Genomic DNA, 27,468 nt, shown 5'->3' with positions numbered 1-27,468 from the left:
CAGAAGAGAATGGATGGGGCAGAGAAGGTCGGGCACGGCTGCAATCTGTGGCAACACTGGCTGACGACCAGAGGATACCCTTAAAAGAGGCGACAGGAAGTCCTGCTGCACCTGGCGAGCCTGTGGAACTCCTTGCCACCAGAGATGGTTGAGACGGGTGGAATTGAAGCCAAAACAGGGACTCAACACCAACAAGAACAGCAGCTGAAGTTCAACAACAGACATTCTGCACAGAGGGACCTCCAGCCTTGGGCCCAAACTCCGTGCCAGCAGGAAAACAGGGAGGCCCAGGCTGAAGTCCCCACACAGGCAAACAGCCAAGAACTCGTAGGAGGGCTTGGAGAATCAGGACCAACATGAAACTTGGACTGGAACTAAGCAGAACTCGGTTTAGAGTAAGACCTCAGGCTAAACTCGGTGCTGTACGGTAAGTCTAGCAACACCCACTGGATCCAAGGCCAAGGGTGGATTAGGCCCTTGAATTTTAGATGGAAATCTCAGTTCCAGCAAACACTTCTGGTTTCTCAAGTAACCCAATGCCACATTTATTCATTTGTTCGCCTGCTGTGGATGCAGGCGGTACCAGCATCACATCCTTGTAGAACAGAACTTGGCGCTCTCAAGGACCTCTGGTGCCCTCTGCTGGATGTAGGAAGGAGGCTCACAGCACAAGATTTACCCAAGACTGATGCAGCAAAATAACGGTGTCGTCCAGCGCACAAGTTCCTTCTTCCTCTTATGAGCAGTGAACTCCGCCAGGCAGACAGCAAGGTGCGAGGGAGCTTTTCCCCTTGCCCTGGTAGAGCACCCCACCTGTACTTAACAACCCCAGCCTGGCTAAGTGCCCTGGTGTGATACTTACTTGGCCCTTCTAGCCCATCAGCCAGACAAAGCAGCTAAACCACTCTGCAAACAAGGGCCATGCAAACTTCAGAGCCTAGGGAAATGGATAAGCACAGGCACGTTCTCCCAGCAGGAGAAGAGAAAGCTGGAGGCTGCACCTGCTTAGCTTTGAGCCCACAAGCATCCTTCAAGCACACGAACGTCTGTAGGATCTGCAGTCAGAGCCACAACATGCCCAGAAAACAGCATCCCCAGCAGAAATGCACATTTCAGTGCCGGATTAGCCAAACTGTGCTCTGACGTGACTCAGTCTCTCCAGTGCAGAGCAGAGCAAATAAAACCTCACCGCCGGCAGGCATGAGCCCGTTTGCCTGGACCTATACCTGGGGTGTCTTTGTGAGGCAGACCAGGGCCTTAGGCACACGCTCTAAGTGGGCACAGGTAACTGTTCCCCTGCCAGAGCACCTCAGCAAGCACCATATCCACCCCAGTGTGCCGGGGGAAGACTCACCTGAGGGCCAACAATGATTTCTGAAGGGAGTTTTCATGGCTCACAACAGCCTCCTGCAGATGGTCCTGCTGCCTTTCACTGTGCCGACGCCTCAGGGGAGGGAAAGCTCAAGCCTCCACCTCTTTCTACCAGCTCCTTCCTGACATACGCCCTGCGCCGCCCACAAATATCCAGACTAGAGAGGGGCTCAGCGCTGTCCCGTCCGCAGGGCAAAGTGGAGTGGCTGCCCCAGGCCTCGCAGTGGCCACCCCACCTGTCCTATGGACTGGGCTGGGAGGGTTGGGCTGGCAGCAGCCACTGCCCAGGGTCACCGCCCCCGCCCTGCACTCACCATGCAGCACTGGAGTCCTCCCAGCCTCCGGTGGAGAAGCCAGGCTCTCCAGGCCAGGCGGCCGGGGACGAGCACCACATGGTGAGTGTGCGGCAGAGGAGAGGTGACCCTGTGGCTGCTACTGCAGCCACCACCCCCACCCAGGCAACCCCCAGCCAGGCTGGTCAGGGAGGGGGTCCGGGATGTCGGGGGGCTGCCTGAGGCCCCGCACCTGGGACACTGCCCAGCCTCTCCCCTTCCCTCAGGATAGCCCTGGATTGGCTGGCACCCAGGGCACAAGTCACCTCTGAGGTGCTTTGCATCCAGGGCTGACTGGCTCCGCATTGCGCTGTCCATCCAGTGTCTGGCGAGCTGAAGCCAGGACTGGCCCCTTCTGAGCTGTCAAACCCGCGGGGCACAGACGGCCTCCACCGCACTGTATTTGCCTTGCCCTAACTTTGGTTTACCGGGAGCTTTACTCCCAGACAGCACCTCACTCTCTGGATCCTCCCAGCCAAAACGGGAACAGGGAACACCCTGAAGGAGCGGCCAAATGTGAAGACGTCGGCTTGGTAAAGGGACGTGGTCTGCTCCCAGCACAGGCGAACAGCCGGCATGTCCACACGCTCCCATGTCAGGCGCACCACTGGCATTTCCGCTCACGTACTCGTCACTGAACCGCCCCCATGCGGGGCAATGTGGCAGAGCATTCCCACCCTATCACCCCGACGCACGAGGAAGAGGGGCCAGGCCACGAGCTCCAGGGACCGACGGTCTCTGCTTGTGCACGGCACGGACACAGACCACCTGAGCTTCACCCACACAGCTCCACGTCGGCGCCTTTGCTATGGCCTCTGGAGAGGGGGCTGGCCCTTTGCACCCCATTACCCAACATGGACTTCCATAGAGATTTATAGGAGCTCCATGAGAAGCCTACAGACTGCAGTGAAGGATGACAGCAGCTCTACAGAGTTCTGAACCAGCTTGAAGGGAGTTCTAACGCCCTGGGGACTCTCACGCCACACACATTCTAGCCCAGGCACCGTAACTGCACTGGCAACAGCTGAGGCTGCCAGCCAAGGCGAACAGGGGTGCTCCGGGTGCTGCCAGCAATGCAACAAGAGGGAAGCCGCCAGCGGGTGAGGTGATGTGTGTGCTGATTGCACGTGGCCGTGACTGTGAGAGCCGTGGGCTCCCTCTGTGGCCAATCAAAGCGCTGCTATGGTTCACTCAGCCCACCCCGCAAGTTCGAGGTTCACCAGTGCAGTGAGCAAAACTACCCTACCCCAAGAGACCCTCGTGGTTATGGCAATCGTGCAGCCCACTGAAGTGAAGGGGGGCCACTTATGAGGCCCACTCGCTATCCTGGGTTGCCCAGCACTGCTCCCGCTCCTGGGATGCTCTCCAGGGTGTGAAACAACAGCAGCCCTGTTCCCTACAGCTAACTCAGGACTACCATGGACTTGTCTGACTGAGGGACTCACGCTCAGCCAGGAGCAAGGTGGAACCGATACCAGGATGACGGAGCAAAGGAGAGAAGGAGAAAGGACACTCGGGGCTCTAAGGGAGAGCCTGAGAACTCCCCAGCAGATGAGTGAGCCCTCGGGACCCAGCAGAAACAGCCAGCTGTGCACAGCTCTTTCTCACCTGACTTGTGGACACTCCTGAGGCAGGAGAGGGAAGCGTTCAGCCGGGCACACTCCTCGCTGTTGGCCCCAAACTTCTCCAGTGTCTCACAGACCTGGTCATCAGTCATTTCCAGAAGGTCCTCCAGGCTCAGCTGGCCAGGGGTGATTTCCTAGAGACAAGAGATAGGAGAGGGGTTTGGGCAGGAGAAGTGTCCTGGGAGTTGGCTGCAATTCACAATGTCAGAAAACAGAGACTGTGTCAGAGTGAGAGACAAAGCCCACCGCTGACACACACAATCCTGGACATTCCCTACAGAGGAGGCATCTAAGAAAGCAACCTGCTACCATCTACTGACACATGCAAACAGGCTTCCACACAGCTCAAGTTCCAGTTTTGTCTCATATTGTTTACCAGGATCCCACATCTGGAATTCTACACAGCATGGTTCCATAATGGCTGAAAAACACATGCCAAGTAAATGTCATTACTGTATGGACCAGTGCAGAGTAAGGACTGGCAATTATAGAATTTCCAGCCACTTGTAGCCTGTTACATGCACACAGGCCAAGCAGAGCGCATCCACTCCCATCCCTGAGGCTACTTCAGCGGCACCTTGGCCAATGGGCCCAACAAAAGCCGGAGCCCCTGACAAGGCAAGTGCTTTGGAACAGGTACCGTACCACGCTGGATTCCAGCCCGCTCTGCCATGCGGCTCCGCTGGTTCAGACGAGAACGGAAGAGGGCTTTGGAGGAGTTCCATTCTCCACCCTGCTCCGCAGGCCCTGAAGCGGGCGCCTGTGCCTTAGCCATGCCCATGCCTCCACTCCCAGCTCCCGAAGCCAGGAGAGCATCAGAATCGCAGCTTTCACCAGTCTCCAGCCTTCGGAGTCAAAGCCTAAAAAATGTGACTTGAGTGTAACGGACACTTTCCTGCCCACCTGAGTCTGCAACAATACCTTGGAACCGTGTGAGCTGCACCTGGGGGTTGTGTAACCTTCCAGACCCCCTGCTGTGGAGAGTCAAACCCCCACCTCCTCGACTAAGGACTCTGGGGGGAAGGGGAAGCAGCGCGCAGACACCTTCCAGCTGCTGAGGTAAGTACGGGGGGAACCCCCTGCCTGTCCAGGACAGAATATACCCCAGCTCAGCACAACTTCTCTCCCACGGAACAGGGCCCTGCCATCACTCCTATGAGAAGGGAGATTCCATGCCACCACCCACGCCTCTGACAGGGGAAGGGGGCTACTCCAAGGAGTGAGGATGGAGGCAGGGGCCTACCTCGCCCTGGGCCTTCAACCAGTCTTGTCCCTGGCATTAGCTGACAAGTGAAGACCAGGCCAGCCAGCCATTTCTCTAGGCAGGGCTGCTCCAGCCAGGCAGACCCTCGCCTGCTACGCACAGCTGGAAGGATCTTTGCCAATGGTTTCCCATGTGTTAATGCATTCCAAGGCTTGGCTCTGAAGCACGGAACGGGCAAATCTACCTACTTCCTCAGCAGAATCCAGGGAGAAGCCACCCACCTGGAGGTGCTGTGGGTCCGAGTCGTAGAAATGCTGAGCACCCGCAGCTCCAGGCTATGTCAGTGGGAGCTGAAGGTGCTCAGCACCTCTGACGATCGGGCCTGATGGGTCCCAGAAAGCGGACACATGGCAATTGGGCCAGAGCCACTTGATTCACACACAGCAGAAGTCCTGTGGCATCTTACAGACTAACAGAGGTTTTGGAGCATCAGCTTTCGTGGGCAAAGACCCACTTCATCAGATGCATCTTGGGGCCTTTGCCACGGAAGCTGATGCTCCAAAAATCTCTGTTAGTCTGTAAGGTGCCACAGGACTTCTCGTTGTTTTTGACAATACAGACTAACTCGGCGACCTCTCGGATACTTGATTCACACAGGGAATCTCTAACATGGCCAGGGAATCCAGGTCCCAACCACAGCTCCTGGGCCCTAACCACTGGCAAGCGCTGCCTCTATCTGCTGCGGCCTTGCGGAGCCGCCCTACCAGCGCATCAGAGTGGAGATGGTGAAAAACCTCTCCTCCTGCTGCCCGGTCTTCACAACAGGGCTCAGATGGGTGCAGCTCGCAGCCGGTGACCGAGGCACTTCCGCCCCCTGGCGGAACCGTCGGTGCTGTGCAGCCACCTGCCCCAGCATCCACTTCCACAGGGAAGCACGGAAACCCCCTAATTTCCACCACACCTTTGCGAGTTCTTCAGTGCCAGCCCCTAACCACCGCTGCCACAGAGCCTGGCCATCCCGCAGGGCGTTAGCCAGCCCACCAGCCGCCTTGGGAGGCAGGCCGGGTGTCCCAGCCTCATTGCCCCAGCCGGGAAAGCTTGGCATAGAACTGCTAGACCTCACCTGAGAGCTGGGAGGCCAAAGAGCCACAGCTGCTGTCGGGGGACAGCTAAGAGCTCTCAGTCCTAGGGTGGGGCAGCAGTTCCGTTCCCACCATCTCACTCTGCTCTTTCCCCTCCAACTCCCTCTGGAAGGGGTGGCAGGAACTGCAGGGGGATTTTGGCTTCCTGTAAGGGGGAATGCAGCCTAGGGGGATTTGGCCACACCGTATCCAGGCTGAGGCTAGTCCAGAGCGCAGTCTAACAGAGCGGGGAGCGAGGACCCCTGGGTTGCACTGGGATGTGACCAAGAGCTTGTGCCAAACCCCTGCGCCTCTGCCACCGCTCTGCAGTATGGAGGAAAGCCCTTGCCCCGCCTCTGGGCTGCTGCAAGGGCCCGGGTGACAGCGGCTGTGGAAGGGCAGAACTAGTGCTCACTACAGGTGGGTGCTGCTGTCTCGGGCAGGCAGGAGAGCATGGCTGGAAGCCGGCTAGAGGCCAGCATCAGGGTGGAAGGAAGGGAAGCAGCAAATAGGAGTCCCCCTAGGCTCAGCACTGGCACGCTTCATCCAGCCTTGAGAAGGGACTTGGGTCAGTGGCAGGCTGCCATCTCCCATGGCTTTGAAACCCAGCTCCTGTGAGCAGGGCCTGGCCCTCTCCACCAGGCTCCTCTAACATCCAGCCCTTCCCAGACCAGCATCCTCCCTCCAGCAGTACGGTGCCCTTCCTCCACATTCAAACACACGCAAGAAATCCCAGCCTGTCTGCTGCCCCCTGGGGCTTCCCGCCTGTCCCAGCTCCAGCCTGTCCACAGCTTTCTACTGTCTCTCCACCTTCGAGTTGGGGGCTTCTCACCTGCCTGCTCCAGGCCTTCCTCAGGATGCTCCATCCCCAGGAGCACTGGCAGCTCCCCTGGATGTCGCTTGCTGTGCTTCTTCCAGCCCCTGACTCACAGCATGGGCTGCAACAGCGTCCCAGAGCTGTCCTTCCCTGCTGCTCTGACCTGCACACTGGGTCTGCTCAGGATCCAGCGTGCCCTGACCCCAAGGCATCTCCCCTTCCTACCTTCCACTCCCTCTTCCCCCAGCCACACCTGCCCCAAGCAGCACCGATCACATACATCAAGCCCTCCAGGTGGTCATCCATTGCCAATTTGGCCTCCCCTAATCAGTCCCAGCCCAGGCTAATTCCCCCTTCAGCCTCCCAAGGCACCTGTGCTGCAGAGTGGAGCAGGCCCCCAGCCTATGCCAGACACACACAACCTTCATGCATGCGGGCACCCTACAAAGAGCCGTGTGCAGACACCGCAGTACTAGTCCCAGGGTCAGGTGGGTGGGAAGCCACCACATCCCCATGGCTAATTTAACCTCTGTGCTTGAGCCTGGCTGCCTGGCCTGGATGGCTCCCTGCCAGCTGCAGCGCAGACACCCTTGGAGGGTGGAAATCAGGCCCATGCTGGTGCCAGGGCAGGAGCTGTGTGTTAGCAAGATGGATAGGGAGAGGCTGGGCTCAGGCTGGGGCTCCCTAGGTAGCGGGGCTTTCAGCGCTCACCTCTATTGCATTTTCAATACTTCAGCTCCCTAGAGTCCCAGGTTCAAATCCTGACAGAGCCAGTTCAACCCTTCCAATAAGCTAGTTCCCTGCTGTTTGTCGAGCTTGATCCTTTCAAGGAGGCCTTAAAGGTCGAGGTCCCATCTGCTCCAGATATGAAAGCACGCTAAGCATGTCTCCCAAGGCAAGGCTGGGCCCCAGGCTCCATAGCTAAACTCTCCCCTTTCCCCGGCGTGCAAAGCATTGTGGCTCCACCCCAGAGCAGGTTGCATCTCACAGGTCCTTTACAAACATACGGCTTGTGAAGCATTTTGGGAAGCTTCTGCCTGCAAGGTGCTGTGTAAGTGTTAGGTATTACCGGGACTCAAGTCATTTCCAGCTGTGCCTGTTTCCCGCAACCTGGCGAGTGGGGTGGGGGCAGAAATCAGAGAGGCTCCTTGCACTCCAGCAGGGCTCAGTGCCCTCTGAAGGAGCTTCAGCAACTCACAGGACCAGGCTCACAAGAGCGAGAGGCCTGGGCTCTGCTCTGGAGGGGGCAGCTGGTCGCACAGCACAGCTCTGCTGGCACCACTCCACGCCCGAAGGCCTCACTGGCTCTGGGGTTGCGGGACGGGGGAAGCCGGGAAGAGAAGCAGACGCAGGGCCCAGGATGGCAGTGGCACGATCTCTCGCATCCCCTGCCCCTGCCGGAGAGGGAGCCAGGGGCTGGGAGGCGGATGACAAGCGAGCAAAGCCCGGAGGACAAGGGTGGGGAAGGGGAACTGTTTCTATTGTCGGGAGTCGCTGGCCCCTGGAAAAAAATCAGTCCCAGGCCACGCGCTGCCTCGTGGGGAGCACAGTAGCACAGGTCAGGGCGTGAATCGGTGCCCGCCCGTCCGGCTCCTGGGGAGGGGGCAGACACTCAGGGTGGGGCCAGAAGTGAGGCGGAGGTTGCAAGTGGGGGCAGGGGGTGGGAGGGGGTTCCGACTGGGACAGGAGGCTCGGGGTGTGGCTCCAGCCAGGCAGCGCTCACCTGAGGTGGCTCCCGGACGGTGGCGCAGCAGGGCTAAGTCAGGCTCCCTGGCTCTGTGCCACTCACCGAAGCGACCCCCATGTCCAGCCCCTGGGCGGAGGAGCCAGGCTGCTGGCTGGTGTGTGCCCGCTGTGCATGCCGGCACCTCCCCTGCAGCTCCTGTAGCTGCGGAGCCAGTGCTGGGGGCTGGGGCAGCACACCGAGCTTCCCCGGTCTCTGCTATGGCCACACCAGGGCCCCCAGCCCATGGCGCACAGGTTTGCCACAGGCCGGATGAAGCTAAGCGGGGAGCCAGAGGTTCCCCACCCGTCCCTTAAGGCCCAGGACGGGCGGGGACCCTTTTCTGGGCCACTGACCCACAGAAAAATAAGTCAGGGGCCACACACAAGTGAGAAGCCAAAAATCCACCCAGCTCTCACTGACCGGGTCCCCAGCGGGAAGGAGGAAAAAACTCCTCACAGGGGTGGCCTGCAATGGAGAAGCAGGGGTAAAAAGACACCTCTGGCTCCAGGGAGAGATAAGGTGCCAAGGCTCAAGGCTTGCCCCCTCCAGGCCAGATTAGCTCTGCTGAGGGCCCAGGGCTAATATACTTTGGGGGTGGTAGGGGGCAAGAGTGGGCTAGAGGAGGGGTGCGAGCTCTGGGTGGGAAGGAGGACACAGGAGCAGGCTGGGGTGGGCGCAGGAATGGGGCAGGGGGTCTGTGTGGGGTTGGGGGTGCAGGAGCAGGGTGGGGATGTGGGGTCCAGGAGGAAGCAGGGTACAAGACTAGACTTGGGGGGTGGGGTCCGAGCGGAAGAGGGATGCAGGAGCCGGCTGGGGGTGGGGTCCGGGCGGAAGAGGGATGCAGGAGCCGGCTGGGGGGGTGGGCTCCTACCTGGCCCAGCTCCAGGAGAGGCACAGGTGGCTCTGGCCAGCTCTGCACGCTGCAGGGAAGCCCTCCCAGCGGGCACGGTCTCTCCATGTTTCCCAGCACTCCCGCTGCCCCAGCTGCACGAATGTCAGCAGCCTGGCTCAATGGGAGCGAGCACAAGCACGTCGCCCAGGGGCGGAAGTGCCCGAAATCGCCTCGGAGAACGCTGCCCCCTCGTCCCACTGAGCCGCCCCAGCAAACGGGCAATGAGGCCTCCCACAGAGAGGCACTTCCCCAGGCTCAGCTGCGGGAAGGCCACGCAGCACTGGGGCCGCTATGGCCCTGGGCGGCGGCTGGCTTGGGGCTTTTCTGGGGTACGGAGGGTTTTTTTTTGAACCTCGTTGCTGAGCTCAGCACCAGCGGCTACATGTGCCCCTGGGACTCTGCGGAACGTGCTGTGAGGCGATTGTGGGACACACGCTTGCTGGGGGCGTGGTCTTGCCCCATGCCGGGCCTCGGCACCAGAGGTGGAAAAAGTACCCAGACTTGAGTAAAAGTACAACTACTTGGGGGGAGGGGCCGAAATATACTTAAGTACAAGCCACCGGTGGCCCTCTGGGAAACTACTTGAGTAGAAGTGCGTGCGTGGCACATCTTGAATGTACTCAAGCAGCCAGAAGTGAAAGCAGAGGCTCTTCTACTCAAGTAACTTCTGGGGTCCTTTTTCCACCACTGCTCAGCCCTTGAGGCACGCAGGAAGCCAGAGACCCTGCTCCAAGGGCGGAGGCGAGCGCAGGACAGCCGTCTCCAAGGCGGGACCCGGAGGAGCGGACGCAGCGCTCAGCACACAAGGAGTCGGGATGGAATGGGGGCTTGGAAAAGAAGCACAGAGGCACCCTTGAGGGGGAGGAGGGCGGGAACCCGGGGGGAGCTTGCAGGGAAGGCAAGAGGCAGGAGCTCGGCTCTGACGGCTCCAGGCGTGGGCCTTACCTCCATGACCTCCTTGCGGATGTCTACGATGCGGAACCAGTGCAGGAGCTGAGGGAAGCCCTCCAGCTTGGCGTTGCGCTCCTGCAGGGCCACCTTCCTCTTGCATGAGAGCTGGCGGCTGAAGTACTTGACCAGCTTGCTCTGGAAAAGAAGAGAAGAGGCCTTTTGAGGCGGCCGGCACCCAGCAAACAGACACACCCACACTGCCCTTTTCCCCCAAGCCACCACACCCTGTCTACGGCTATGGCTACGCTAGAAGGTTTTCTGGGGGAGCGTCCGGACGACGTACCATTGACAGAACTCGGCACTGTTGTGCATAGTCTTCTGCGTCTCCCCCGCACGGCCAAACAAACGCCTTTCTCAACAGAATCTGGCCACAAAAAAGCCGAGTGGACGCTCCGGGGGAGCCTCCGTCGACAGACAAGGCTTCCGGGTCACCGGGCAGTCCTGTCTGCTGTGCTTCCAGTTGGCCGCTCAGTCGAGAGAGCGTCCAGGCAGTCCGGCCACTCTCTGTCGCCAGAGCGATCCGCTTTTGTGTGCCGCCGTGATCTGTCACCAGAAGTTTTGTCAGAAGATAACTTCCAACTGTCACTCCTGTTGACAGATCACTGTAGTGTAGACGTAGACTTTGCCAACAAAGAGAATCGACTGCGCCCCACCCCTGCCGACGGCCTCCCAAGGATTAATGATCTGCAGATGTTGCCCAAGATTTGCCTTTCATGGACACAAACCCCTCAAAAGCCTTCCCGTTCTGCAGGAACAAAACCCCAGCATGAAAGAGAACGGCACATGGGGCTGGAGAGGTCACGTTGTGACACCCATCACCACACCGCCTAGTGTCTGACTCCACAAGCCACCCCGCTGAAGTTGGGGCACAGTTCATAGCAGCCACTCTGAAATGACTAGTGCCACATTTCCAATGCTGTTCCCATGCCTGACTCGGCCAGGTCCCAAGCACCGGTAGCAGAAGGGGGATGCTGGCTTGCTCTAGGATTCGCTTAGCACTGTTCCAGAAATACCAGCTCAGTGCTGCTGTTCTTGGAAAGGCCCCTGCAGGCAACAAATGCAGATGCCATCAGGAAACTGTAATGGGGTGGAATAAGCCCCAATGCCCTCTCCAGGAGGCCAGAGGACTTGCCACACCTTATACCAGGGAAGGGAGCAGACAAGAGGTCCTCCAGGGAGGACAGAGCGGCTGTCTCTGCAGCAGCCAATCAGGGCCCAGCAGACCAATATAAAAGCAGCAGCTGGGGTAGGGCCAGAACTCACACAGATCTCTACACTGTCTGAGACACCAACAGCATTTTAGACAGCACCGAGTGCAAGCTGAATGTATACCTGGGCAAAGCCCCGGCCCCGGCCCTGTGGCCAAAGATTGGTGCTGGATTGGCCACGAGCCTGACCCACGAGCTGACGGCACTGTGGACAGAGCTAGTCAGATCCTAGCCCCAGAATCTTATCAGGTGACCAGGTGAGACCTTAGGGGGCATCCCATGACCACAGATGGGTGCCCATGAGTGGGTGACACCCTTACAGGAACTCTTGTCTATGTAGAGTGGGAGCCCAGGACTGCCGCCTGGAAAGCCGTGGATCCAAACACCCCTCTCCAGCTTTTAGCGGCTCTGCAGAAGCACTGAAGGATCTCAGGGAACAACCTCCCCCACGCCCAGTTCAGCGCACCTGGGCACGGGATGAAGCCAGAAACACGGCCATGGAGGAGCACGAACTCTGACTTGAGGAGAGTTGGATCTGCAGCCTCAGCGCAAGAGGGCAGCAGCCAGCTGTGTCACTTCACACCAGCCCCCTTCCCAGTGGCAAATTCCATACCCCGGCCCCGCACCCACAGTACTCGGGGCAGCAAATGGCTCACCTCTCCCTCGGCCAGAGCCGCTGTCTGCAATCCTCTCTGCAGCAGGGCTGCATTTCACCACCTGCGCGAGCCAGGTGTTCAGGTGCCACCAACCTCCCAGGCTAGACCTCAGCCCCAACTCAGCGGGGGTGAGGACAGGGAGAGGCGGCACTGCAGAGAGATGAGGGATGCAGCCAGAGACCAGGGCCAGCACTTGGATGCTCACTTGGCAATTGGGAACCGAGCGCCCAATGCCACAGGAAGCTTTGAAAACCTGCCCAGCAGGTTCCCTTTCCAGCTCCTTCCTTACTGGAGCAAGCCCTGGAGCTGGGACGGCTCTGCTCCCTTCCTTTCCTGCGTGCTGCTGAGCAGTCCACTGACGTCCACATAACTCCTGCCAAATCGGTTTCCCTTCTGCGCACTGCGTGTGGGCCCAGGCCAGCGCACTCAGCACCTGCCAGGATCATGTCCTCAGAACGTCGTCTTTGGTAACAGCGCACCAAGTGCCGGCCGGCACGAATCGGAGAACGTGTTCCCTGCAGCACGCTGGCTTCTGCTTTTGACCTCAGCCATCTCCGACACGGTGCCTCTTGGCCTGCTCATGGGGCCGGCAGGCAGCACCCCTAGATTCCATTGCTGTCTCCGCCGCGCTGGGTGACCTCTGCCCAGGAACATTCGCAGTTACATGGGATAATGAAACTCCCTGAACAGTTGTCTACCGCCAGGTGTCATAGGGGCATTTCGGGGTGCCAGGGGCTGTGGCAAACATTTGGGCTGATGGTGTTCAGTGGACCGACCCACAGACATTGCTCCTCAGTGGGCACACGCACATTTAAAACAAGTGGAACATCTCCAATCCAGAACGCTCCCATCCGGCAACATCTGTAATCCAGCATGATTTTAGTTAGCAGGACGACCGTATATCATGGGCATGGCCACGTTTCCCGTAGTCCCATAAAGTTTGTTTCCAGGCACCAGTCCTGGTGCTCAGGGTTCTGTGTTGTTATTAAGCTGTAATTTACCCCAAATGTCTTCTACGAGCCCGTTGGCAATGGGAGGTCCTGGCTGGGATGACTTTGTGGAGGTTGATCCTGCTTGAAGCAGGGGGCTGGACTAGATGGCCTCCTGAGCTAGATGTCCCTTCCAGCTCTATGATTCTGTGGAAGTGTTGTAATGTTGCTAGACAGGATTGACCTCCTGAGGTCCAGCAAATTCTGTCGTCCGGCACCGGTCAGGTCCCAAGAGGGCCGGATTAGAGAGGTTGGACCTGTTGGACCTTCCATGTCAAATTTCAAAGCCATATTTGATGGGCATTCCACCACCATCCCCGACTACTGCAATCAGCCAGCCGAGATGGTCACGTTATGATCTGGAGTGATGCAAAGCACCTGAGCCAGTTACACTGACATCGAGATTACGGTCGCGTTCAGTTAAGACACTGTGACAGGAAGAAACCTTGGGCAATTCCCTTTCCTTGCTTTCCCGCTTGGTAATTCTGTGCCAGCTCTGTGGAACGCTAGGTGGCACCAGGCCATTGTGGAAAACGCCTTGTTTCCACAGCACTCCTGTGCTAAATGCATTGTTATGAATGTGACATGCAGCGCTAGGGAAAGTACCAGGGTAAAACACATGACGTTCCTAAAAATAGGGAGTGCGGATGGGCTCCCGCTGAAGTCACTGCAGAACTCCCTTTGACTTCGCAGCCTGATGGGCTTGCTTTCCACTGCGGCTCAGGAGCTCACCGGAGAAAACGCTGCATCGCTGGACCATGGAAAGAAGTGTTAATGGACAGGCAACCGTTAAAGAAAGCGGAGGACAAAACAGCACTTTAAAGTGGCGGTTGGGGCGCAATCATTTTTAATGGGGGCCCCCCAAGAATTTGGTAAGTGGCCAAGGGCCGCACTCTTCTCTATCAGGTGGAGAAGGTGCGGAAGGGAACTTGGGTTAGGAGACCGGGGTGAAGGACGGAGTGCAGGGTCGAGGAGGGAGCTGTCACCTGGGGCAGGGGACTGGACTGCAGGGGGTGAGGTCGGAGAGGGGGTGTGGGTGCAGGAGAGGATTCTCACTTGGGGAAGGGGTGCAGGCCCTGGGAGGGAGTCATGACCAGGGACAGGGAAGCAGGATGGGGGCTCAGAGGGTTTGGATTGTGACTAGGGCAGAGAACTGGTGGGAAGGAGCTACAGGCTCTGCCTGGGAGGTACTTACCATATAAGGCTCAGCAGCCCAGCAGGACCCTCAAGCAGGCTCCCTGCCTGCTGCAGCCTGACACACCTCTCAAAGCAGCGTGTACCTCTGTGTGGTGATGTGTGCTGAGGCAGGGAGCCTCACAAGCTGTCTGCACCGCAAGCATGGCCCAGGAAGCTCCCATTGGTTGATCTCCAATCAATAGGAGCTGCAAGGATTGTGCTGGGGGCTGGGCCAGCACACGGATCCCCACCCACACTGGGGGGCACGTGGCCCAGAAATGCACAGACTGACCCCAGCAGCTGGCCACTTGCAGCGGCATGTGGGGCTGTGGCAGGAGGCAGGCAGCTTTAGCACAGCGGTGTCCAATAGGAAGTCAAAGATGGCCACAGTTGTGGTTGTCGTCTTTCCATAGTCGCCACATTAAGTGATACAAAACTTTGTCAAATAAGAGAAGCATATTGGTGGGTATTTCATACCAAATAATACACACAACGTTTCCAATGATCCATTTATTAATACCATTCGAAATCAGCGTGACTCTGCAAACTTCATCTTTTATTAAGGCCCCGAAGTCAGGCAGATATTCCCCTGACGGAGCATCTCAACTCTGCCTCCAGGCTTTTAGCCAGTATCTGCAACCTATATCTCACCCCCATCCCCCACTCTAAATAAATGCCCTCCCCATCCCCCTGAGCCAGGCACCCCCAGCCCTCTGTTCTCATTCACCAACGGCCACTCACCAGAGCCTTTGGAGCCTCTCCTGGGGCCACCGCCGCGTGCTTCTCCCACCAAGTGGTGAGGCGCGTGCACAGAGCAGGCGGACAGCACTCCCAGCCTGAGGCTCCAAGGAGCATCATTTAAAGGCTCCAAGAGCTGCACTCACTTAGAGAGCTGTTCTCACCACATCACAGCATCTTATTCACCGCATGAGTGGCGAACGCACTGGACGCTGCAGCTTTAAGAGGACCCTTTAGTCTGGATCCAAAGGTTTGGCAGTATTGTTTGCCCCAGTCTGGAAATGTTAGGGGCTTTTCAAAACAAGCGATTGGCAAAGGTTAGAAAGGACACCCCAAGTAACCACAACGAGATGTGTGCCGTGCCACGCCGCTAACCCAGGGGCTGGGCTAGTAATACTTAGCTCTGTTCCCCTTTCACCTCCCTCTGGCTGGTGCTGTTATCTCCACTGTGCCCCAGGACTTCCAAGCATAAATCTTCCCCAAGTCCCATTAAAGACAACAGGGCCCTGCACTGCCACAGGGACCTGCATTAGCCGATCGGGATGCGGAGTCAAGGCCTGAGGGGGTTAGGTCTGAGGCTCTGGGTATATCTGTGCTATGAAATAAAGTTGAATTTACCAGAGTCAAATTTGTAACTCTGGATTTATAAAGTCGAAGGTGAGCGTCGGCAACTGCCCACAAATTCGACTTAGTGCGTCCCCACTAATTGCCAAAGTTCCACTGTTGCAGCAGTGCATTGTGGGAACCTATCCCACAGTTTCCAGAGCCCCGTTGCATTCTGGGCTTTTTCACTGCTGCATTACAGTAAAAAATTCCACACCAGTGGTTGTGGGAGTGTGATTCATCTCCCACACTGCTTTGCCCTCCACACCAACAGCCAGACTGTGTCTACATTTGCATTCCTCTTTCGAAAGAGGTATGCAAATGAGCTAAATCAAAAATGCAAATTGGATATACATTTTTGTATTCGGTGCCTCATTTGCATATTCTAATTTCAAAAGAGCTTCTTTCGAAAGAAGAAAGCCAGTGTAGACGCTGCTGTTTCGAAAGTAAACCCATCTTCGAAAGACTCCTTCTTCCCTTTATTTAATGGGAAGACAAATCACACTCCCACAACCACTGGTGGGGAATTTTTTAGCATAATGCAGCAGTGAAAAAGCCCAGAATGCAACGGGGCTCTGGGAACTGTGGGATAGGTTCCCACAATGCAGATGTTGAATATGCAAATTTGCACCTCGATTGCATTTTCGATTTAGCTCATTTGCATGCCTCTTTTGAAAGAGGAATGCAAGTGTAGACACACCCCCAGTTTTCGGAAGTCTCTTTCCCCAAAGGATATTGTTTGAGTCGTCTGGATCACGGAACTTTTAACCTTATGTGCCCTGATAGCACCCACAATTATCTTCCCAGGCTGCACTGGTTAGCATCGCTCGGAAGAAGCGAGGCACGCAGAACTCCCTTCAGTGACCCCCCGACTGCTGAATGGAGCATCCACCTTGGGCTGCAGGGCTTGTTTTCTGCTCCCATTCCAGCTGCAGGCCCTCGCCCCAGACACCAAAAGAGCCCCAGGATGGTTACAGATTCAGACTCTGACCATCTCGGAGGGAGGTTCTCCAGAGGTTAAGGGGGTAATTGTTAGTAGGGTGACCCTATTCCCCTCGGCTAAATGCAGGACACCCAGGAGGGGGACGTGTGCTGGCCAAAACGGGACAGATGGTCACGCTGAGTCAGGCAGTGGCTGCCTGGTGGGGCTGCCACTCTGCTGGGGGGGAGGTGCTCCCTAGCTATGGGAGCTGTGGCTCCTGGTTGCCCCCTGCCTTGGGACACCAGGAACGGGCTGCAGCCCCATGGGTGACCTCCCTCTGCTGGTGCTCCTCCTGCCTCCCTGGAGCCGGGAAAGGATGGGGCCTTGGAAAAGGGCTGGGATAGGGGGTGGGGCTTCAAGGAAGGGGTGCAGAAGGGGGGGTGGCAGGCGGCAAGCTCTAGTCATGGGGCTTTAGCCGCTGGCCCCAGGTACTGGCTCTCAGCTAACCATATCCAGACTCCCCCATCACTCCGGCCCCCCACTGCCTCCCCCATCATCCCTGCTGTCTCCTTCCCCACCTCCTTATTCAGGGCTTAATTTATCCCATGCCTTGCCAGGGTTGAGTAAGCCTGCTATGAAAATTGGTAGTTGTAGGTTTGTTGCTGTCCCTTTTCCCAGCCTCCTAGCTAGCTAGTAACTCTGCTGTGAAATGTGCAGAAAGCAAACATACCCATATGACTCTTCACAGCAGCTGACTTACTAGCTGGCAAGTCTTTTTTTAAAATGCAACCGAACAGCAAAAGAAACAGCTCCGGAGGAGGCAGCTGCGTTAGTCTGTGTCAGCAGAGTAAAGAGGAGGCCTGGGGCACGTTAAGAACTACCAAAGATTGGAACCCATGAAAAACGAGTTAGCCCATAAGGTGCCCCAGGAGGCCTGGCTTTGTTTTCAAAGAAACAACAACAAAACCCAAGAACGATCTTGGGTTCATTTTGTTTCTATTCTGTTTGGCTACGTCCACACTGGTGCGATTTTTTGAACAAGGCGGGACTCTTCCGAAAAATCCCACGGTGCATCTACACATAAAACGCGCTCTTTTGCTATTAAATCAGAAGAACGCGGCACGTTTTCCGGTGGATGAGGAAGAGCGTCTTTTTCCGAAAGAGTCTTTCAGGAAAAAAAGTACGTAGATGCCCCAGGGGCCCTTTTTTTTTTTTTTTTCAAAAGAGCAGTTCTCATGGTGCCAGATTGTTCGATCCCTGGCCCCTTCCTTCGAAAGGGCGAGGGCTGTGCGGACGCTGTCTATCGAAAGAGCAGACCGATTTTTTCGATCTGCTTTTTTGTGTGTGGACACGCTCTTTCAAAGGAAGTTTGTTTCAAAAGAGATCTTCCGGAAGAACTGCTTTCAAAGAATCACTGTGGTGTAGACGTAGCCTTTAGATCCAGTGAAAATAGAGATAATTGCACATTATTTTAATTATCAAGTCTGCCAGAAGAGCCCTATGTAAATAGATGACAATCATTTGGACACGTATGTGTGTGTATAAGTTAATTATTTTAGACGGCCACCAGAAAGAAGTCATGGCTGCATGCTGAGGCCACCAAAGAGATTGCTGTGAGAATGTCTGTCTGAAAGGGAAGCCTGGGGAGAAGGCTGCTCTACTTCTAGCAGGAGAGCTCAGTTTAGTCAGAAGCCTGGTCTAGTGCTAGGGAGCTCATTTCTGCTTGTGTGCTTCAATATAGTTTAAGGCCGCAGTGTCCGACCAGTTTTAAAGCAATAGCCACTATAATTCAGGCTGCACCACTAACACAAACTGACGTTCTACAGCAGCAGCAGGGGAAAGTAAGCACCTAAAGCTAATCCCACAAGTTAGATCAAACTTCTGAGGCACATCCCACTTCCAAGCTACACCACCCACAGGGGCTAAAATTACCCCCTACACCTGTGGTGTCCAACACGCTAGCCACATGTGGCTATTTGGCTGGTTGAATGTGGCTAGTTGGATTAAACAATAAATATATTTTCACAATAATGGGGTGACTTCACAATAGCAGTAGCCCCTCTTGTGGCTGTTGCTTCAGTACTGGTTGGACACCTCAGTCCTAAGGTCTACGACAATGCAGAAGAGAAGTCGGTAGAGTATACCGCCTCGTCTTACATCAGCAACTACTAACCATTCGGTGTCCCCTGCCTCCGTCACAAAGCAGTGTGCTCACTCACCATACAAAGCTTTGCTCAAATTGCCAATCTCCGCTGGAATTCCTGAGTGGGTTCTTCTAAAGTGCTTCTCTGTGGCACTCTCAAATGCTTTCATGCAATTAAAGAAGTTAAAAACCATCTGCTCAGGATGTTCTACACCTCTCTCAATAAGTCTTCTCAAGGTGAAAATCTGGTCTGAACAGGACCACCTGGAGCCAAATCCAGCCTGCTCTTCCTTGAGTACTTTATCAACAGTGGTTTTCGTTCTATCCGAAGCAATAATGAAAACCACTTTCCCTGGAACACACCAAAACGTGTTCCTTCTCCTCTTATCTCACCAACGCTCGTCCCCCTTTTTATGGATTTTGCAGATAACACCTCCAGGACAGAGCTCCTTTTCCCAAACCTGCTGGTGTCACCCGCACATGTAATTCAGCATCATTTCCTCCCCAGTTTGTAACATTCAGGCATCAGCCTTGCCACACCTGGTGCTTTCCCACTCTTCAGTAGGTTCACACCCTTAGTTATTTCCCCCATAGTGATTACTTCTAAGGAGGAGAGTCTACTATTCCGTCACATTTTCTGTGTGTGTTGGTGGTTCCCAGGGCATGTTAGTAGTTCTCAGTGCAAGTTAGTGGGTAGGTACGGGCTGGAAATGTTCCATCCAATGAGTTTTGTCCTTCCTCTACTGTTATAATTGCACCATCTCAAGCCTTCGCAACGCTACTACAGCCACACCATCAGGAGCTCGTACACCTGCACATCCATGATGTGATATAGACCATCATGTGACAGCAATGCCCTTTTGCCATGTACATTAGACAAACTGGACAGCGTCTGTGCCAAAGGAGGAATGGACATAAATCCAACGGCAGGAATGGAATACATGTAAACCAAGAGGAGGACATTTTAACCTTCCTGGACCGTCAACAATGGATTTAAAAGTAGCCGTTCTTCTACAAAAGAATTTTATCACACGATTACAGAGGGAAACATCTGACTAGCAATTCATTTGCAAGTTCGACACTTTTAAATTCAGCCTTAACAATTATCTTACGCATTACAAGGGCAATCCCCTCCCCTGCCGCCCCCGCTTTGATATTCACAGGAATGAGACACACCCTACTTAACTTAACTGGCTTCTGCAACCATTCCTATCAGTGACAGGTAATCCCCTTTTTTAATCCTTCCTTCCCTCCCTTTCCTCTACTATATAAACCCAGGATTCTAATTGTCTGCTCCAAATTTGAGGAAGTGGGTCTTACCCATGAAAGCTCGTTTCCTAATAACTAAAGTTGTTAGTCTTTCAGGTGCTACAGGACTGCTTGTTATTTGTAATGCTACAGCAGTTCAAGAATTGTGAGGTCAGTTGTTAAGAACGTGGGCTTTTTTTAAAAAAAAAATCCCCTCTCCTGGAGGCATTTTCTGCTTCCCTTTTATTGCTTTATTTTCCATCCATTCTCTTCTTTATTTTTGGCTGATTTACCATCCTCTTCTGTGTCCGCATACTCCTGTTGCAAAACAGCTCGTGTTCCTGTCTCGTGATTGCTGAATTCTCCTTTTTAATACTTTCCTCTCTTCAGCAGGTCCCCACATACTTGTTGGAGCCCTTCTTCTGTCTTTCTTTGATCTGCTCACTACCATTGTTGTCCTGGATGCAGGACCCAAGGACTTCTTGATACCAATGGCAGAGGTCATAGAGGTACATAAGGCTTACAAAGATCCCTGGGTTTGGCATCTACCTACTAGTATGTCAAACAATGTCAAATACTCTCAGAGGCTCTCCTTGCAGAGGCTCTGTTCTCTCCTCCAGACAACTACTTCATCTCAGGAAAATTCTCACCAGCAGCCACAGGCCATACCACAGTAGCACTAATCCTGGAACTTTTCCCTGCAACAAACCCCGTTGCCAACTCTGTCCACATATTTACCTGGAGACACCATCGCTGGACCTAACCATGCCAGTTATATGCTCAGAGGCTCACATTCCCGTACCTACAGTAGTGTTACATATGCTGTCATGTGCCAGCAATGCCCCTCTGCTATGTGTATTGGACAGACTGGACAATCACTCTGTCAAAGAACGAATGGACACAAATCAAGGAATCTGAATACACCTAAACCCGTCAGTGAGCATTTCAAGGGAGTATTAAAGACCTGAAAATCTGCATCCTAAAACAAAGAGACTTTAACACCAGATTACAAAGGGGGACATCTGAACCGGAGTTCATTCTCAAGTTCGGTGCTTCGCAGCTTGTTCTTAATAGAGATAGCAATTACCTTACGCATTACAAAGACAGCTTCCCCATCTTTGATATTCATAGTCATCTCAGGCAAGGCACTTACCTTAATAGACACATGCAGTAAGTAATTGTCTTCCCCTGTTGCCCCCCTTCCCCACCTTCTGTAGCTGGACTGTCAGCGCCCCTGACAAAGAGCAACAAAAGGTCCTGCGGCACCTTAGAGACTAACAGAAAAGTTCTGAGCATGAGCTTTCGTGAGCAAAGACTCACCTCATCAGATGAAAAAGAGGAAACAGTGCAAAGCCCATTTATTTAGCCACAGCCTCGTTTGTCCAAAGCGTGGCTCACCCACAGCTCCTGCTGAACTCAGGGGCAACCTCAGTGCCCAGCACCTGACCAAAATCCAACTCAGCCAGCCCTTGCCTCACGGGGTGGGAGAAAAGATCTCCCAAGACATCCTAGAGCAGGACCCTGGCTTGTGTTCTCCTCAACAAGAGCACGTCTGGGTGATTTCTCCCTGGGGTTACTGAACCTCCATAGGCTGGCTCTGTCCCATTAGGCCCATGGACCTCTCTCAGTGCCCGCCCTCCATGACAGGGAGTTGGGGGAACAGTCTGTGCGCAGAGGAGACGCTGGAAGAGTAGCGTGATGGGGCGTAGCTCCAAATGACAGGGCACCGCCGGAGGGCAATGCCTGTGGGGTGGGAGGAGGGTGCTGCGGACCTCTCTGAACTAGGACTGCCTCTCTCCAGCACTGAGGAAACTTTCCCTCGCACAGTCCCCAAAGAAGGCCTGAGCCTCTTTTCCCTTAGCTTAATGGACGCCTTGCCATCAACAGCAAGGGGTGGAACATGCTACCTTGTATGGGCTAATTACCGCCAGGTCAGACCAATCCAAACTGCCTGTACCAAGTTCCAGGGTGAAGCTTTTCTGCTCTGCTATAGTCACCAGGTTCCTAAACTTTCCCTCTGCAGCGAGCCGGCTAGACCCAATGCCACTGCCTGCCTTACAGGGAACCTGTCTAATTCAACCTCTCATGTCGACGCCCTTGGACTAGTTTCACCCCCTCCTTTCATCTTTTTAGTTTACTGGGACAAGCTAAATCAATATAAGCAGGGGTTAAACCTATTTAAATGTGCCTACCTTAGAGTCAGTGCTTGTTTAAGCAGATCAGTTTGAAATCAATTTAGTTAAACCCAAGTACCTGTGTACTAAGGGTCTCTCCCCTTCCCCTACTATTACAACTGCATAATTAAGAGTTACTCGGGAGATGAATCAGATTAAATTCATGCAAACAAAATTGCAAGTCAACTCCATGAACTGGCTAGAGCAACGGCCTGGGAGCTGGAACTCATAGGTTGTATTCTCAACTCTTTGACTGACTGTATGTTCTCCCACAAGCGGCTCCGTCGACCACAGATACGCAGTTCTCATGACAGCAACTGCGCTGCTAAAATCGACGCATCTCTGCTCCGCTAACTTGGCTCTCTACACTGGGGAAGGTCGACGGGAGAGTCTCTCTGGTTGATCTCCCCTCACCCCTCACATCTCAAGAGGAGCACAGAGGTCAACTGTGAACCCTGAGAGGTCGATTTCACCTGTCCGTATTAGACCTGAGGGGGTCGATCTTCTGGGGTAGTGCAGACGTAGCCTTAAGGGTCAGATTTGCAACAGGATTTGTGTGTGACGAGCCTAAATACCTTTGAAAATCTGCTCATTAACATCTCTTGTGCCTCAGTTTACCCACCTGTTAAGCATTACTAACACCTCCCACCTTACCTCCCACCCCAGTGCTGGTGTCAGGAGATCATTAATATTTGTCCATGGCTTTAAGGTGCTTTGGACAGCAGTTCCCTACAAGTGCAGAGCAATACGAAGAAGAGGTGCCAATGCATGAGCACAATGTTTATCCATTACAGAAGCTGACAATCAGTTGCCAGAGGTTTGCCAGGACAGTGTCACTTTCATTGTTAGACCCTCTTGCCTTGTTGACATTTGTTAATAGGCAGCAGCTGGTCTCCGAGCTGCAGAAACAAATAAATGCGCCTGACACCCAAAGGCCCAGAAAGGAAGACTAATTCTACCCTGCCACATGCTGAGCCGAAAGGTGAGGCCGCTGCTTTCACGGAGCCAGCAGATCAGAGCGCGTTGGCCCCTGAGTGCTAATTAAAACAAGAAGCGTCACATTGCAAGCTCCGCTGTCTTCAAGTTCTAAAAGGCTGCCTGAAGAGCCTGGCGTGGCCTTGCAGCATCCTGAGAGTCTTTACCCCTCCGTGTGCTCCTCTCTGCAGATAGCTGTGGGTCTGAGCCCTGCTTTGCTCTGCTCTGAGCTGACCTTCTTACCCACCCCAAAAGAAGTGGGGGGGCACAGAGCCGCTTCCTGCTCTGGAGTCGGGAGGAGTCCCCCTCTGCCCCCGCCAACTTTCCACAAGCATCTCAGCTGCAAAGGCTAAGGGGATTTCCATCCTCCCCTCCCTGCCCCCCCAGAGGGAACACCCCTTCCCAGAGAGCAGGTGGGGCTCAGCTTTCCCTTCTCACCCTCAGGCACGCCCGTGAGCATGGCAAGGTTGTTCTGGGGCTGTTTCCATGCACCTGTCCTTCGGTGCAGGCTCAGCAGCGGCACGTTACGCCATCAGCAAAAGGCTACGCGGCGCTGGGGGACCTGCTTCTGTGAACGCTCTCCGCAGCACACAGCCCCTAAGCAGGCTAGATTGGTGATAAAGCCGGTCTCCAGGGAGAGGGACAACAGCTGCACCTCTCTCAGAGCACCCTCTGCCAGCTAATCTATGGAGCTGGACTGACGTCAGCCACACTGGAAACTGCGTCCCTACCCTGACCTGCTTGGAGATTAAGATCAGGGGGTTGAATCAAACAAAATGAGCATGGAAAAATTTGCAAATAAACCACCTGGATGAGCACCAGGCTAAAGTAAATTAACCTCATATTGGCGTAGTCAGACTATGCAAATGCAGAGGAAATGTAATCCACCTTGGCTAGGTCTCCAGCAAATGTCTGGAGGTGGCCGTGGTTGCCACATGCTGCATTTAAAATTTTAATGAATGCATATTTTTTCTGTTAGGCTATACCCCAACTGTAGTGATAAATGATCCCCCTACAAAGTACCCGTCCGAGCCGCCAGCTTCTTGAAAGGACAATGAAACAGCCAGGCTGCCGGCGCTGTCTTCCAGAACAAAGAGGGAGCCGGCAATGTTACCGGGCAAACAGCTGGAATATTCGGGCTAGCTCAGAGTGTGAAGGTGACTCTCCGAAATAGGAAGGTGCACAGCAATGATGAATGAGACATAGCAGATGAGAGGGGGGCTGTCTGTTAGCAGTGGGAGCTGCCCTCTGCCAGTTTTAAAGTGGGAAGCCTCAGTGCAGGCACTGCAAAAATTTACGGTCGACGTATTTTTGAGTGCGGGTATAGGCTGGCCTGCTTGATTGGCATTGTGGGTACAAGGGTCAGCATGGCCTCGTGCTGCTCCATGCAGCCATCACTCGGGGATGCTCCGGGGGTTTCAGTACATGGCAGGTAGCACCTCCTGTTACTAGCACTGAACACACACAAGACCTGACTCGCTGCTACCCTCCATCTGCACACAACGTTTGCACAAAACAGGTGTAGCATGTGAACTAGCCAAACCCGGTAGCACTTGACACCTGCTCTGCAGAGATCCAAATGATGGCAAAAGATATGAAGCAATGGAGAATACAGCCCCATGGACCTTGGCAGCTAATACATCCCCATGCGATTAGAACTGCATGTATTTGTGCTCTTCATCCCCGCTTAGCATCTTGCTGGAAGAGCGTCAGGCCAGGCTCTTTCCATCACCCTTTTAAAATGTTGCTGGTAAATGGAGTGTCGCAAACATTTTGGACTTCTGTACCTTCCCCGCTTTCAGAAGCTCGATGTGCCTTGTGTATCCCCCAGTTTCACCTCACTTACAAACTGCTTACACAATCTGACACACACATACAGTAGTGTCAGAGCCAACGATCCCAGGAAAATGGGCTGACTCTCATTTTACCATGCAGTGATAAAATCCTTCAATTGGAATATTAATATTGTACTCGCTGTACCATGAATGCAGCAGTATAAACTAGTCATTGTATGAAATGTTAGCGCGCGCTGAAGTCCCTATGGCTTTCTGTGAAGCCTGTTGTAAAACTAGGTAAATATCTAGATAAGTTGGCAGAGCTCTGCACACCCTGAGTGGGAAGCACACCCCCAGTTATGACCATTCGCACATGGCGGACAGAGGGGTTGTGAAAGCAATGGCTAAACTAGCTTTCTGAGGCTTACTTCAAATTATTTCCAGGGTCTTGTCTCTCCCTTACAGGGCCTCCCTGGTCTGTCCCCACACAGAATCTCACTCTTGATGGGGAAAAGGCCTTCTGTGCCCTGTGCCTCCTGGCCCCTAGAAAAGCCCTCCTGTCTCTCTCCACTCCATGAGCTTCCTACCCCTATCTCTTACCTTCACCCTCCCTCCGCTGGGATGCAGGTAGCACTGAAAAGGGTGGCAGATCCCCTTTGCATGGAAGATCTGCGTGTGATATAGCTGCATAGCAAAGAACAGCTCGGCACTACCCTTCCTCCACAGACCTGCCAGAGGAGCTCATTCTCTAGTATGGAACGAAGTTTCACTCCCAATACCCGCCCACCTACAGGGGGCTTGAAGACAATATGGGAACTCTCTGTGTAGGTTTGACCTCCTTGGTCCAGGACCCTGGACTGGAGAGGTCCCAGACCAAGGCAAGTCAATGCCAGACCTTCTGCTTGCTTCCAGTTCCCATGCTCGGGCTCACCTCCCAGTCTCTGGCTGCTGCAGCTTCCAATTCCCAATCCTGGTCACTACTTGTCTGTTCCTGGCCCCAGCCACAGGCCACCTGCTTTCTGGCTGTGGCTTCCTGTCCATGGGCCATCAGCATCCCAGCCCAGTTGCTGACCCCAGGCTGCAGCTTGTGGCTGACTCAGCTGGGACTCCTGGCTGCAAGTCTCTCGTTTTCAGCTGTTGGGGCTCTCTGGTCCAGCAACATCTGTGGTCCTGCTGGACCACGGAGGTTGCCAGACCAGAGAGTCCCGGATTTCAGAAGTTCAACCCTTAGTTCACCTATCTGGTATTCTTCTGCCAGGCTGCAAGGATTTAAACCAAAGGAGGCTAGTGGGGAAAACAAGCAGGAAAGGAAACAATGGCCAGGAGAAGAAACCATGGGAGAGAGTCCTCAAGAGTCCTTGAGAGAACAATGGGAGAACTATTAACTGGGGAATGACTGGCTCCACCTAGGCTAACAAAGCTCATTATTCTTCCCAGACCTGAATCATTAAGGCCCTGGCCTATGGCGAAGAAATAGGACAGCAATGGCTGGAGATGGTGCTGCCGGGCTGTCTGTCTCACCCACGTCCTGCTGGTCTGGGCTTGGTGGAACTTACCCAAAACTTTCATGGAATGAATTAAGTTTAGGGGGTGTCACACATCCAAGCCTTTTGTTGTGAGGGTCACACCTTGGGGTGAATAAACAAGACTTATTTTGAGGTAGCTCTTCCAAGGCACTTTAATCAGTCACTGGTCAAAGGAAAAGGGCTTCCAGGAGCCAGACACAGTTGGGCCTATCATAGTAACTTGGTTGGGAAAGCCGGGTAGGGCAGGAGAAGGGGTTTGCAGCCCAGAGATAAAGTCCCAGAGGGGCTGGAACACAGGGATCCACCCTTAGGAGAGCTGAAGGAAGCCAAGACAGTGACCTGGAGGGGCACCCCACAGGGGGTCTAAGGAACAGCTCAGCCTAAGAGGAGGTGTGACTACAGAGGATTGCCACCCCAGTGGCTGGGTCTGTCTGTTCTTACATGCATCTGGAGGGCCTGGCACAGAGACCAGCACACCCACCAAACAAATACATACAGGAATTCCCACAGGGGTGGGGGCATTCCTGGAGGGTTCTGATCCTGCTCTTTACAAGCCTCCTGAGGGGCAGCAGGTGGGCAGTAAGAAGGTGCAGGGAGTCGGGGATTATTAAAACACAAATGGGCCCCGTCAGCAGCTCCAGCCACTGAATTCCTTCCATGCACCAGCTGCGCAATGTGGACGGGGCCTTAGGGGTGTGTGTCCTGGCAGGGACTGCTGTGCTGCAGGGGCTGCATTTATTTCAGCTGAGAAGTACTACTAAGATCCTGACTAGGGCTGCCACCTTTGAGATCCACCAGAAGGATGATCTTGGAACTTTGGACCTGGCCAGATGGCAGAGAAGACTGAGCACACTTCGATTCCCAGGCCAGCTACCTCGGAGAAGAGATGAGCCCAGGAAAACGTGGACAGGTGACAGCCCTACTGCTGTCCTGAAAGACGCCAGGGCATTTTTCACAAGAGTATTGTGGTTAACTCCGGCAGCCAGGCCAAGTTCCACTTGGCTATGGACTATCAGACTTTTAATTCCCCCTTGCAATTTCAAAGGGGTGCATTCTTCTTCCTCACTTCCCATCCTAAATGGCTGTGTTTCTGTTAAATGGCAGCCACATTCCACCCCAGAGGTGGCTGCATTTTAGTGGTGCAGGAAGGCATTTCTGCCCAGACATTAGGATCCCAGCGGATGAAAGGCCCTGTTGAAATAAAAGATGTCACCATTGGTGCAGATGTTTCTCACTAGAGAACTATGTGCACCAAACGAGTGTGTGATTGCAGGATTCGAATACCCAGATCAGCTG

General features: G+C 54.4%; 1 protein-coding gene across 1 annotated transcript in view; it reads right to left on the bottom strand.

The window, feature by feature from the left end:
- The window catches only part of KSR2 (kinase suppressor of ras 2), a 237,264-nt gene that overhangs the window by 196,042 nt on the left and 13,754 nt on the right, over positions 1 to 27,468 (bottom strand). The window contains exons 2-3 of the mRNA XM_075012305.1: positions 10,034 to 10,174; positions 3,312 to 3,462 (exon numbers count right to left, since the gene is read on the bottom strand). Of these exons, the coding sequence (XP_074868406.1) occupies positions 3,312 to 3,462; positions 10,034 to 10,174 (292 nt within the window). The remainder of the gene's footprint in view (positions 1 to 3,311; positions 3,463 to 10,033; positions 10,175 to 27,468) is intronic.

This window comes from Carettochelys insculpta, chromosome 18 (genome assembly GCF_033958435.1).
Source record: "Carettochelys insculpta isolate YL-2023 chromosome 18, ASM3395843v1, whole genome shotgun sequence".
NCBI classification, from domain to species: Eukaryota; Metazoa; Chordata; order Testudines; family Carettochelyidae; genus Carettochelys; species Carettochelys insculpta.
This window is presented reverse-complemented; position numbering and strand designations above follow the sequence as displayed.